Source organism: Macaca fascicularis, chromosome 8 (genome assembly GCF_037993035.2).
Source record: "Macaca fascicularis isolate 582-1 chromosome 8, T2T-MFA8v1.1".
NCBI lineage: Eukaryota > Metazoa > Chordata > Mammalia > Primates > Cercopithecidae > Macaca > Macaca fascicularis.
This window is the reverse complement of record NC_088382.1, coordinates 104,095,622-104,110,575: the sequence shown is the minus strand read 5'-3', so window position 1 is coordinate 104,110,575 and position 14,954 is coordinate 104,095,622. Positions and strand designations below refer to the sequence as shown.

The 14,954-nt window shown below is 38.1% G+C and overlaps 1 protein-coding gene across 8 annotated transcripts in view; it reads left to right on the top strand.

Annotated features, from left to right (window-relative positions):
- The window catches only part of RAD54B (RAD54 homolog B), a 107,591-nt gene that overhangs the window by 12,983 nt on the left and 79,654 nt on the right, over positions 1–14,954 (top strand). For all 8 annotated transcript variants that reach the window (XR_012416529.1, XR_012416528.1, XM_065519449.1 and 5 more), the window contains exon 3: positions 3,696–3,864. Coding sequence is in view for 6 of the 8 variants with exons in the window: in XM_065519449.1 (XP_065375521.1) it covers positions 3,696–3,864 (169 nt within the window). In the remaining 2 variants the exon portion in view is untranslated. The remainder of the gene's footprint in view (positions 1–3,695; positions 3,865–14,954) is intronic.

Here is a 14,954-nt window from a genome sequence, read left to right as displayed (position 1 = left end):
ATAGTGGAATGCTGAAGCATAGAAATGGAAGTAATGATGGTGTTAGAGAGTCTCAGTGGATGCTGAAACTAGTGGGTAAATGTTCAATGAGGAAATAGGATATTTGAATATACTCAAGTATCTCCTCACAACATACTTTAAAAAATGACAAAGGGAAAAATACTTTGGCGGACACCACCTTAATCAGCGATCAAAGTTAATACCTCTAGTAATGGAACAAACTGATATTATGTGCCTCCTAATATGATGAACTATTGTATTCTTGCCCCAAATTCACCATCTGAAACTAATCATAGGGAAACATCAGAGAAATCCAGATTGAGGGATATTCAGCAAAATAACTGGCCTGTAATTTTGAAATTTCAAGACCAGAAACGATAAATAAAGTTAGAGATTAAAGGAAACTAAAGGAACGTAGTGACTAGATGTAATGTGTGATCTAGGATTGGATCCTGATTTGGGGAAAAATCTATAACAGACATTATTGGGATAAGTGACCAAATTTGAACATAGACTGCGGATTAGATACTAGTATTATACCAGTATTAAATGATCAATTTTGGTAATTTTTCTGTGATTATGGAAGAGAGTCTTTGGAAACACACCTTGAAGTATTTAGAGGCAAGGGAGCATAGTGTCTGCAGTTTACTCTCACGTGTGTGTGTACACATATACACAGAAAGAGCGAAGGGGGAGAGAGGGAAATGGAAGAAAATGTAAACAAGTGGTTAATGTGGGTAAAGGTGTATGGGAATACTATTTTTGGAATGTTTCCATGAATTTGAGATTATGTCAAAATAAAATGTTGCAAAAAAGAAAATTCATGACCTTCATTAGTTGACTTACTTTAAAATCTGATCAGATATAAAAAATAAAAAAAAGATTTTATCAGATAGGTTTTTTTTGGAATGTGTGTTTACTAGCCATGAAGTTTATTAAGATGAGTATTTATAATAACATGACAACTTTGCCTGTTGTGAGTTTCTATTATTTTTAAAAAATTCTGTCTACTGTGGTAGACAGAAAAAATGGCCCTTTAAACATGTTCATGTCCTAATCATTGGAATCTGTGTTACCTTACATGGCAAAAGAGACTTTGCTGATGTGATTAATGTTAAGGACCTTGAGATGGGGAGGTTACCCTGGATGATCTGAGTGGGCCCAATATAATCATAAGGGTCCTTGGAAGTGGAAGAGGGAGAGGGAAGAGGATCAGAGAAAGAGATGGTGATTAGGGAAGCAGGGGCAGAGAGATGTAACATAGCTGACTTTGAATATGGAGGAAGAGGGCTAAGTCAAAGAATTTGGGTGGCTTCTAGAATTTTAAAAGACAAGGAAATATATTCTCTTCTGGAGCCTCCAGAAAGGAATGCAGCCTTGGTGATAACTTTGATTTTAATGCAGTAAGACCTAAGCCTGAGTTCTAACTTACGAAACTATAAAATGATAAATTTGTGTTGTTCTGTGCCACCAAATTTTTGGTAATTTGAGACAGCAGCAATAGAAAACCCATACATATACAAAAAAAGAGAAAATAGCATATAATGAACTTCCTTGTCCATATTACCTGACTTCAACAATTGAAAATGCATGACTGATCTTTTTTTTTATTTTTATTTTTTGAGACAGGGTCTGGCTCTATTGCCCAGGCTAAAGTACAGTAGTGTGATCTCAGCTCGCTGCAACCTTGGCCTCCTGGCCTCAAGCCATCCTCCCACCTCAGCTTTCAAAGTAGCTGGGACTACAGGAACACCTCACCGTGCCTGGCTAATTGTTGTATTTTTTGTAGAGACTGAGTTTCACTATGTTGCCTAGGCTGGTCTCAAACTCCTGTGCTCAAGGAATCTGCTTGCCTTGGCCTCCCAAAGTGCTGGGATTACAGGTGTGAGCCACCACACTTGGCCGTGACTGATCTTGTTTCATCTTTTTTTTTTTTGTTGAGACAGAGTCTCGCTCTGTCGCCCAGACTGGAGTGCAGTGGCATGATCTCGGCTCACTGCAGGCTCCGCCTCCCGGGTTCACGCCATTCTCCTGCCTCAGCCTCTAGAGTAGCTGGGACTACAGGCACCCGCCATCACGCCCAGCTAATTTTTTGTATTTGTAGTAGAGATGGGGTTTCACCGTGTTAGCCAGGTTGGTCTCGATCTCCTGACCTCGTGATCCACCTGCCTCGGCCTCCCAAAGTGCTGGGATTACAGGCGTGAGCCACTGCGCCCGGCCTAATTTTTTATTTTTTTGAGACAGGGTCTTGTTCTGTCACCCAGGCTGGAGTACACTGGTGCATTCTTGGCTCACTGAAATCTCTGTCTCCTGGGTTCAAGTGATTCTCCTGCCTCAGCCTCCTGAGCAGCTGGGATTATAGGCGTGCACCACTGTGTCTGGCTAATTTTTGTATTTTTAGTAGAGATGGGGTTTCACCATGTTGGCCGGGCTGGTCTTGAACTCCCGACCTTAAGTGATCCGCCCACCTCGGCCTCCCAAAGTGTTGGGATTACAGGCGTGAGCCCCTGCGCCCGCCCGGCCTCTTGTTTCATCTTTATTTTTCCACTCCAGCTCGAGTCCCTCCCTACTTATTTTGATGCAAATTCCAGGAATATGTTTTCATTTGTAAATTTTTAGAATATGTCTCTAAAATATAAGAGCTTTTTAAGGCCGGCTGCAGTGTCTCACCCCTGTAATCTTAGCACTTTGGGAAGCCTAGGCAGGAAGATCGCTTAAGGCCAGGAGTTCAAGGCCAGCCTGGGCAACATAGTGAGACCCCATCTCTACAAAAAGTAAAAAACATTAGCTGGGTATGGTGGCACATGCTTGTAGTTCCGGCTACTAGGGAGGCTGAGGTGGAAGGGTCCCTTGGGCCCAGGAGTTGAGAAGGCTGCAATGATCTATGGTTGTGCCACTGCACTCTTCAGCCTGGGTACCAGACTGAGACCCCATCTCTTAAAAAAAGGGGTAGGGGCTCGTTAACAAAACCCAACATAGTGACATTACCATTATCTCACCTAAAAATATTTGAGTATTGATTTTAGTATTGAGAAATTTAACAAGAAAAAGAGTATTTTACTATGAGAATGGCATGTTACGATTTAGAAACATCTGATATGTTGTTTAAAATACACTATAAGCATAATTTTTCATTCTGTCATATCTTTCAGTTTTTAGTAGCGTAATTTAAAATAGTTCTAAAAACAAGCAATAAAAATTAGACTTTATAATTAATTAATTATTATTTTTTTTGAGATGGAGTCTTGCTCTGTCTCCCAGGCTAGAATGCAGTGGTACAATCTTGGCTCATTGCAACCTCCGCCTCCTGAGTTCAAGTGATTCTCCTGCCTCAATTTCCCGAGTAGCTGGGATAACAGGCACTTGCTATGACGCCAGGCTAATTTTTATGTTTTTAGTAGACAGTGTTTCACCATGTTGGCCAGGCTGATCTCAAACTCCTGACCTCAAGTGATTCACCCGCCTCGGCTTCCCAAAGTGCTGGGATTACAGGCGTGACCCACCATGTCCGGCAGATATTAATTTATTTTTAAATATCTAGTTCTAATTTTTTTAATATATATATATGTATGTATATATATGTATGTATGTAACTGGTAGCTCGTATTTTAAATTAGAATCTTTTATGTAAAAATACAGAAAATACAGAAAATTAGGTTTGATTTCTGATTTAAATATATATTTGTTTCTTTTAGGGTGCTGCAAATAATAACACCTTTCTCCCATCACAAAGGGATCCTAGAATATGCAGTTTAAATCTGCCTAATGAAGAAAGTACTAGAGAAATTAATTACACAGATAATTGCAGTGGAAAATACTGTTTTGAAGCACCTACACTGGCAACATTAGATCCACCTCATACAGGTAAGACTGCTTTTTATTGATAAGGTTTATGCTTAACCAATAGTATTATAGTATTCTTTAAATGATGATTTAAGAATGAATATGTTATATTAGAAAATTGTTGATGTCATACCACTAGATTGTTGGTAGTTCAGGTTTTTTGTTTTCATAATTTATCTTTAGTGATTGGATTAATAACTGTGTGATTGAAGTGGACTTTATAGTAGATGTATGCTTAAGACTGTTTATTATAAGCTTGGTCAAATGTGATCTTTTCCTCAGGCACCAAGATTGTGTTTAAAGATAGTATTAAAAAATTTTTTTTCTAAAAAACACGTTAATAGGACTAAAATTGGAGAGTTGAACTTGAAATTAGTTAATTGTTAACTCATTAGAGTCTGGAGTACTTCAAATAAGAGTTGAATTATTAACACACATACTTGCATGAAAAGCAAGCATTTAACAAATGCTCCATCCCTATATTGCTGAACTGAGTTAAAATAATGATTATGGTTCTTTTTGTATCTGTGAGAGATCACTATTTGTTAGATAACTAAAAAAAATAATAAAGATGGTTCATAGATGTTTATTTGGTCTTGTGAAAGCCATCATTGGACTGTGTTTTTCCAAATTACATTTTATTCATATTTTGGTTGAATGAACAGATTCAGCCAGCTGGCCCCATCTGTTGGGCTACAGAATAGTAACTGCCATCCTTTTGGTACCAGTGCAAATCAACAAAGTGCCCTAAGCACTTAACCATTTTGAAGGAAGTTCTTGGACTTTCTGATGATTAATGAATTTTACCGTGAATGAGTTTGTATCTTGTTGGGACAGAAAGGAATTCTGTATTTACCTAACTGACCACTATATTGGTGCCATTTATGTGCTCTTCATAACTTTTCAAAAGCTGTAACTAGTGTCAGAACAAGGTCGAGAAAGACTTAAGTTAAGAAATAGGGTCGAGAAAGCTGCTCCTAGGAAGATCCCTAGGAACAGCTCTGGGCATGGCAGTTTAGCTGCTGCTTTGTGTTACTGACTTGCTCTCCCTTCTTTCCTCCCTGTTTTCCCCACTTATTCTTTCCTTGCTTCTATCCTTGTTAGGTGGCTATTCTGTTTTCCCAGGTTTTCTTTTCTACTTTAAGCCCGAGGTAGATAATGATCCATGTATGCCCAGTTCTTTTCTAATTTCTTCATCAGAAAATGACATTTAGACTCTGGAATATAATACCTTTTATATTACTAATCTTGGGCTTTATTTGTGTTCTACTGTAGTTTCTCATTCTCTTCCCTGCTAAATTTGAGAAGGGAGTTAAGAGTTAAGATAAAATAAAGAGGGAGTTAATTTACTCGACTCCTAATCCCTTAATCCTTTCTCTGATTAGTACATTTAGTGAACTGGGGAACCTGTGCCAACTTCCTGATACCCTCCTGTTTCTTGTTCAGAGAGAGGTTAAATTGGGGAAAAGACATTGTTTGAAATGTTTTGTTCTCTATGGTGGATTGTTGGAGAGGGATGTAGTATATAGAAAAGCATAGAGATGAGAGACCTGTTTAGTATCTACTCACCCTTTCACATCTTTTTCATTCTAGATCTAATCCACCTTGAAATGAACTACAAATCTGTATGTCCCAGTTCAATAAAATGTCTTTTTCCCCATCACCTTTTTATTTTGAAATATGCCTACATACTCTCAAGTTGAAAGAATGATCCAATTAACATCCTAAACTCACCAGTTACTGACATTTTTCCTCATTTGTGTGCTTTCTTTCTCTCTGTGTAGATGCACTCCCCTCAACCTTTTGAAAATAAGTTGCATATATCATGCCACTTAACCTCTAGCCACTTAAGCATGTATTTCTTGAAATAAATGTTTTCTCCTGCATAACCACACATTGTTATTATACCAAACAGGATTAATAGTAATTCATAATATTTAGTTCATTGTTAATATCATTTTTGCTTAAGCTAGTTTGAGTTTGGTTTCTCTTTCAACTGAAAGAGCCCTGATAAATACATTTTCACTTTCTTGAATTCACTGGACACTTTGAGTCTCTTCATAATGCTATGTGTTTGCAGATAATATTCTTTGTGTGAAAATGAAGATGTAGGTCTACCACTAATGACTGCCCCCAAAGCTTAGGGAATGTGATTTCTTTGGGGTTTGTGGTAGAATGGCCATAGGGCCCACTTCTATCTTTTTTGATCCAAGCTCCACAGGTCTTTCTTTTCATGAACAATCTAGTTTTTGAGCCTGGGCTTTCAAAAACCAAATTCTGGGAGAGGGGAAATGTAGTGGCTTGAATTGTGTCTCCTAAAGATATATGTTAAAGTCCTAAGCCTTGGCACCTATGAATGTGACCTTTTTTGGAAATAGGGTCTTTGCAGATATAATCAGGATAAAGTCATACTGGGTTAAGGTAGATCCTAAATTTAATGACTGGTGTCCTCATGAAGAAAGAGATAGAAACACGGAGGGAAAAAGGCCATGTGATGATGGAGGCAGAGATTGGAATAACCACCCCTGATTGCTGGCAACCACCAGAGGCTAGAAAGAAGCAAAGAAATATTCTCTCTTAGAACTTTCAGAGAGAGCATGGCCCTGCTGACACCTTGATTTTGGACTTCTGGTTTCCAGACTGTGAGAAAATAAATTCTGTTGTTTAAAACCACCCAGTTTGTTACAGGAGTCTCTGAAATGAATACAGGAAGCCCCAGATCTCTTGGATATTCAGAGCTATATAGTTTCTTTAGAAGAAGAGAAAGTTTTTTTATTCTTTCTGATTCTTTCTCATTCTGAAGAACTATGAGAGGAGACTATGCCATCTTCTGTTACCTGTTTACCTGAATCTCCTTCACAAAACTGTGACATACAAAGGCAGGAATGTTCTTTTGTTAAGGTTTTAAATCAAACTGCATGGATTCAAAAACATTTTGTGACTGAATGAAGAGATCCTGAGAAACTTATAGTTTTCTGTAGTTGAGTCCCTTGGCTGTCTTTGGCTTCACAGTGCTTCAGGGAAGTCAAGTAGCCACAAAGAGGCTATTGGAACATTATAGTTTAATGTTCCAATACAATAAATAACATTTATGTTGTTTTATAACATAAAATTCACCATTTTAATCATTTTAAAGTATACAATTAAGTGGCATTTAGCATATTTACAGTGTTGTACAACTGTCAGTTCTATCTAGTTCCAGAACATTTTTCTCTAAAAAGAAACCCCAGATCAATTAAACAGTCACTCTCCTTTATTTGCTTTCTGTCTCTATGGATATACCTATTCTGGATATACTATGTAAAGAGAATCATACAAGGTGTAATCCATTGTGACTTTTTTTTTTTTAAAAAAGGTAATGCATGCACATGGTAAAAAAACTTAGAAGGCATTAAGAATATAGTAAAAAGTCAGCCGGGTGTGGTGGCTCACACCTGTAATCCCGGCACTTTGGGAGGCTGAGGCAGGAGGATGACCTGAGGTCAGGAGTTTGAGACCAGCCTGGCCAACATGGTGAAACCATACAAAATTAGCTAGGTGTGGTGGTGCAGGCCTGTAATCCCAGCTACTTGGGAGGCTGAGGCCGGAGAATTACTTGAACCCAGGAGACAGAGGTTGCAGTGAGCCGAGATTGCACCATTGCACTCCAGCCTGGGCAAAAAAGAGCAACACTCCATCTCAGACAAACAAACAAAAAAAGAATATAGTAAAAAGTCTCCCTTCTCTGTTACCTAGCTATCTACTTCCCTTCCCCAGAGGTAACCAGTTACTAGTTTTTTCTATGTCTTTTTTGAAGTATTCTACATATTTGGAAACATTGTGTATATATATATTTTTTTCTCCTCCTAAATAATTGTTCACTAGCTTCCTTGCTCTATACATTGTGTTTTTACTGCAACAGTATATCACTGAAATCTTTTTGTCAATACATTTAGAACTACCTTATTTATTTATTTGGGATGGAGTCTTGTTCTGTCACCCAGGCTGGAGTGCAGTGGCATGATCTCGGCTCACTGCAACCTCCACCTCCGGGTTCAAGTGATTCTTCTGCCTCGACCTCCTGAGTAGCTGGGATTACAGGTATCTGCCACCATACTTGGCTAATTTTTTTGTACTTTTAGTAGAGACAGGGGTTCACCATGTTGGCCAGGCTGGTTTTGAACTCCTGACCTCAAGTGATCTGCCCACCTCAGCCTCCCAAAATGCTAGGATTACAGGCGTGAGCCACTGCACCCGGCCAGAACTATCTTATTTTTAAAACTAATTCCATTGTGTGGATGTGCCAAATGTACTTAACCGATGTCTTAATAATGGATATTTAGTTTGTTTGGGATCTTTTGTTATTACGAACAAAGCTACAATAAATATCTATATAATATATACATATAGGAGACTATATTCATAAATACCTTGGAGTAGGATACTCATCACAAGGTATGTGCCTTTACCTTTTTGATGGATAATGATAAATTGCCTTCTACAGAGGTTAGTACAGGTTTATACTCTCATCAGCAATGCATGAGGAATGCATTTATTATGTATTGTGATGCTCAATCTATATGTAAGTATGTATTTATATTTTTGATATTTGACAATCTAAGTTAAACAATCTTATTTTGATGTGCTTTCAATTTAAACTTTTTGATGTTAAAGATTATTTAAAAATTACAGAAAAAATTAAGGTTAGTAGGCCGGGTGTCGTGGCTCACACCTGTAATCCCAGCATTTTGGGAGACCGAAGCGAGTGGATCATGAGGTCAGGTGTTTGAGACCATCCTGGCTAACATGGTGAAACCCCATCTCTACTAAAAATGCAAAAAATTAGCTGGGCATGGTGGCAGGTGCCTGTAGTCCCAACCACTCAGGAGGCTGAGGCAGGAGAATGGTGTGAACTCAGGAGGCAGAACTTGTGGTGAGCCGAGATCGTGCCATTGCACTCCAGCGTGGGTGACAGAGCGAGACTCAAAAAAAAAAAAAAAAAAAAAATACATAGCAAAAATTAAGGATAGTATAAAAAACTTCCACAAATTTAACATTTTTGTGTGTATTGTATGTATATGTATAATGTTTCAGAACTAGTTAAGAATAAGATGCTGTCATGATGCCCCATCACCTGAAATTTTTCAGTATGTATTTCCTAAACAAGGACAGGCTACTGTATAATAAAGTATAGAAGTACAACAGTCAAAATCAGGATATTAACACTGATACAATACTATGGTCTGAATGTTTCTGTTTCCCCAAAATTCGTATGTAGAAACCTAAGCACTAATGCGATGGTATTAATATTAGGAGGTGAGGGCTTTGGGAGGTGACAGGGCCAGGAGGGTGAAGCCCTCATGAATGAGATTAATTCCTCTGTGAAACAGGCCCCAGAGAGTTGCCTTTCCTCTTTCACCATGTGAGGATACAGGAGACAGTGCCATCTATGAACTAGAAAGGAGGCCCTTACCAAACACTGAATCTGCCAGGACCTTAATCTTGGACTTCCCAGCCTTTAGATCTGTGAGAAATACATTTCTATTGTTTATAAGCTACCCAGTTTATGGTATTTTGTTTTAGCGGCCTGAATGGACTAAGACAATATCCTTTATGGCAGAAACGAATTTAAAAATGAATAAACTTTTTTTTTCCTGCTAGACCAGGATATGTGTTGTATTCAGTCATCATGTCTTTTAGTTGCCTTCGATCTGGAACATTTTCTTAGTCTTTGCTTATATTTTGTGACTTTTTAAATTAAGGAGTTCAGGCCAGTCATTTGTTGAATGCTTATCAGTTTGGGTTTGTTTGATATTTCCTTTTAATTAGATTTAGTTTACACATTTTTGGCAGAAATATCACAGAAATAGTTCTTAGTATATCATCAGAAGGCACATGATGTCAGTTTATCTCATTACTGGTGATAATAAGTTTGATTATTTGGATAAATTGGTGGCAGCAGGGTTTCTTCACTGTAAAATTATTTTTACCTTTGAAATTAGTAAGTATCTATGGAGAGTTACTTTGAAACTGCTGATTCTTACCTGAAATTTAGTACTATAATTGTTGCCAAATGTTAGTTTTCTCATTCCATCTATATTTATTAGTTGGCATTCTGTTGCAAGGAAGAGCTTTCCCTTCTTCTCCATTTATTTGTTAATTAATTTTTATGGATTCATAGATGTCTGTTTTATTCAGGGGGTTATAATCTGTTATTTATTATGATGCTCAGATTGTCTCAGATTTGGCCAATGGAGTCCCTTTACCAGGGCTCCTGTGTCCTTTTGAGAATCCCCATCAATTTTTGAGCGTTTTTGTGCTTCTGGCACAATAAGATCTTTCCTGTCCCAGGTCTAGAAATCATTCAAGAGCCCTAGTTCTTTTTTGGTGGAGAAGTGTATTTAAAAACCAGGAACTGACCACTAGGTGTATTCACTGATACTGCAGTGTTGTTGCTTTTATCTCTTCTAGCAGTCAAAACTAGGAAATCTATATATGATTACATCTATATTTATCTATAAATATTAAAAACCACCAGCTCATACCAATACCTCCAATTCTGATATAGTACCACAGGATTCATTTTAGTTTGCAGCCCCTTCTTTCATAGTGAAAAATTTGGTTATTGTTATCTTAAATATATTTACCTATTAATTTCATTTCTGTTTAACCAGTCTTTCAAAAAGGGACCACATTTAATAGTAAATTTTTTTTTTTTTTTTTTTTGAGACAGTCTTATTCTGGATTCAAGCAATTCTTGTTCCTCAAGCTCCCATGTAGCTGAGACTACAGGCGTGCACCACTACACTCGGCTAATTTTTGTATTTTTACTAGAGATGGGGTTTCACCATGTTGACCAGGTTGGTCTCGAACTCCTGACTTCAAGTGATTTGCCCACCTTGGCCTCCGAAAGTGCTGGGATTATAGGCACGAGCCTGGCTGAGATTTTATATCCTTATTAAAAGTGCTTATTTGAATAAAAGTTATACTTTTTCTCACAGAAACTATGACATGATAAAACTTCTTTTGTTTATATCTGACTTCTTTAGCACCATCATAAATAGGGTTTTTGCAAAATATTTGTGGATTGCTTAACTTTTCCTAAGGACCTAAAATTCTTTGATATTCAAGTCAGTCTCTTTCCAAGTACCTATCATGTCAGCCTTTTGCAAAATTTGCTATTTCATTTTGTAGTTGATTGTCATGCAGTCTCAAAGAGACTTTGATATTATGGTTGAGGTTTAAGGGACATTTGAATAGAAACTGATTTTTAAAAACTTGTGACCAGTTGATTGGTGAATATGTTTTCTTTTCTAGTGACTCTTACTTCCTTATATAACAACCTAGACATAACTGCAAGGAATCAGATATTGAATATTCAGAGCCACTGTATCTTTTTCCCCACAGAAAATTTTCCACAGACAATTGAGTATTGAGAAGATCATCCTTTGTCCTTTAGGGCTCTTTTATGATGATTTGAGTTAGGGAATAAATAGGTTTTATGGCTTTTGAGTGTATGAGCATTGTTTCTGATCCACACTATTGGACAGTCAGTTAGCAGTCCAGTCTTCTGAAGAGGGGGAAACATGATAGGTGTATCTTTTTCCCTTTCAAAAATACACCATTGAAGATAATTCTCCCCTAACTAATTTGCCTTCTAGTTCTTATCCTAGTTGTCAGGATGAAGAAGGGCTTTTGAGGAAACCTATACACTGGGACTGTTCTTTTGAATTCCTGCCTTGGATGGAAGTGAATAAGAATCAGGCTACTAAAAAAAGGTCCTGGTCACTTGAATATTGATTCTCTCATATACATCCTTCCAAATTATCCTGAAGGATGTTTGAAACTATTGAGGTGTTACCAGGGCTATTTCTAGGAGGTTGGATTATCAAATTCTCTCCAGCGTATAGAGCGTTTCCTTTTTTTTTTGGAGACAGAGTCTCACTCTGTCACCTAGGCTGGAGTGAGTGATGCGATCCTGGCTCACTGCAACGTCTACCTCCTGGGTTCAAGCAATTCTCCTGCCTCAGGCTCCTGAGTAGCTGGGATTACAGGTGCCCGCCACCACGCCTGGCTAATTTTTGTGTTTTTTTTAGTAGAAACAGGGTTTCACCGTGTTGGCCAGTTGGTCTTGAACTCCCGAACTCAGGTGGTCCGCCCGTCTCTGCCTCCCAAAGTGCCGGGATTACAGGTGTGAGCCACTGCGCCTGGCCGCCAGAATATAGAGCATTTATTTTTTAGATGGATCACTCAAGGGAAGAGGCAACAACCTGATGATATGGATATTGAGCAGTAGTTAATCAACATGGGTTCTAGAGGGTTGTCTGTGTGGGGGGGGAGCGGGGGGGAAGGGTGTGGTATAAGACCTAATATTAAAGCTCAATTTAAAACATTTTAAAAATAAATTTTATTCTGCATAACTGAGGTTTACAACATGATGTTATGGGAGATATATATATATATGTGTCTGTGTGTGTATATGCATGTGCACACACATACATATATATAGAGACAGTAAAATGGTAATTGTAGTGAGGCAAATTAGTAGCCATCACATATACTGTTTTTTGTGTGTGACCAGAGTACCTAAAATCTACTTAACAAAATGCCTAATACAATTTTATTAACTATAGCCTTCATGTTGTACATTAGATCCCTAGACTTGTTCATCCTACATATCCACTACTTTGTATCCTCTGATGCATATCTCCCAATTTCCTCTCCCTCTTCCCCCACCACCCCACCTCTCTGTTCTGGTAACCACTGTTTTATTTTTTATCTCTATATGTTTGGCCTTTTTTTTTTTTTTTTTTTTAAATAACATTCCACATATAAGGTGAGATGCAGTATTTTTCTTTCTGTGTCTGGCTTAATTCATTTAGCATAATGTCATCCACATCCTTCCATGTTGTGGCAAATGACAGGGTCTCCTTTTTTAAGGCTGAATGATATTCTATTTTGTGTATGTGTACGTGTGTGTATATATATACACACACACACCATCTCACATTTTTTATTCCATTTATCTGCCAATGGATGCATTTATCTGGAGTGGACACTCCCATGATGCAGTGAACACAGGAGTGCAGATTTTTGAGATGGTGATTTCATCTCCTTTGGGTGTGTGCCCAGAAGAAGGATTGCTGGGTCATATGGTAGTTCTATTTTTAATTTCTTTAAGAACCTCCATAATGACTGCACCAATCTTCATTCCCACTAACAGTGTACAGGGTTCCCTGTTCTCCACACCCTTGCCAACATTTGTTATCTCCTGTTTCTTTTGGTGGGCGAGTGGGGCGGAGGAGACAGGATCTTGCTCTGTTACCCAGGCTGGAGTGCAGTGGTACAATCATAGCTCAATGGAAAGACAAAAAAAATAACCAAAACTGTAGAATAGTTGAAATAATAATGACATTCAGCCTCTACTTTTTGGAGAATAAACTGTCTTCCTATCTTGTCTTTCATTTGAATCCTCATTTAAAAACAAAATGTCAGAGAAGTGGTAATTTGAGCAAGGTAACATAGGCAAAGAAGAAAACACAAGGGAAAGAAAGAAAAAATAACCAAAAAGAATATATTTTTTTATATCAGCTAATATGCTTTTGGTTCAAGTATCAATAAAAATACTAGCTTATATAATTGAAGGTTTTTATTGGCATGTATAACTGGAAATTCCAGGCTTCAGGGCTGACTGGTCTAGCAGTTTAAAGGATATCATCATGAACCCAATTTCTTTCCATTTATTCCATCTGTCATCTGTAGGACTGGTTGCATTCTTAGACTGGCTCCACTCATGTTAAATGATGGATCCCAGCAACTACTGTGGCCACACACATTTTCTTTCTCATCCATCTGATGACAGGCAGATGGTTCCTACTCAGAATCACTACATAAGATTTCCTAACTTTGTGCTGTTACTGACCACTTTCCTGTGACCAGGGTTTTTTTCTAATCCCAGTCTTGGTTTGCCATCTTGAAGAGGAATCCTTACTAGTTTCTGAGAATCCTCAGTGTACCAAACAGTCACATACTTTTCATGTCCTTCCCTAGAAGTGAGAGTTGTTTCACCCAAATTTTCTGGCTGCTACACAATGAGTGAGCAGTGTAGTGAATATTGTGAGATGCCACCAGCAAACATAATGTTAACTATACTGATAAAATGATTAAGTGAAAGAATGGCTAAAATAAATAAGAGTAGCTTAGCAATGTTTTCAGTATACAAAATTCATCTAAAGGGCAGGCCAGCTTCTGAGACAGGGAGGCTCCTTTAGCTCAACATATTTTTACACCAAGGACAAGACTTGGCCAAACAGAGATCCTTAATAGACAGCTGGGAGCTATTTTGTGAAGATATATGTAAATTTAGATTATATAGAGTAGTTCTGTGATTCATATAGCATGGGTGGAGTAAATTTTATAATTTGACTCCTTTGGTTTTGTGAGGGTTTTCAAGGTTCTTAAATCCCAGGTTTTGATTGTCTTGACTGCTTAACATCACAGAATATCACCACCAAAGCACAGTGATGAAGTGTGAGATATTTAAATGCTGTAACTGAGAATAACTCTTAGGGGTTGGATTTACCCTAGTTTTTGCCCTATTTTTATGTGGCAGATTTTTTTTTTTTTGTCTTATCTTCCTCTCACGTTGCATTGTGATTATATCAAACATAATCTTATATGCCTCTTCAGAGTCCCTTGGCACCATCTGCCTCATAGAATTTTCTGCTGCCACTGGAGGCTAGCCAGTTGCTTCATCTGAGGAATGAGGGCCCTATGCCTTGGGGGCCACCATCTAGCTAAGTTTATGAACCATACGCTGGGAGGGTCTGGCTCCTGCCACTTCCAATCTTGGGTATAACACCACACCACATCCTTGTAGGTAGCACCCTAAGCATCTGTGAAGGCCAGATGACACAAAATGGAAGTGCAGTGTACTTCAGGGTGGACTTTGACCAGTGGGAAATAGGAGACAGGAGGGAACCTGCCAGACAAATTTCTTTTTCCACATGGACTACTCTGAGGTATGGTTTCTTTTTGTAGTCTGTCAGCAGACATTCCACAAAGAGTACTCCAAGTGGATGCATTTGTTAAGTGACCTACTATATATTTTTATAGCTTGTTGTAAAATGGTA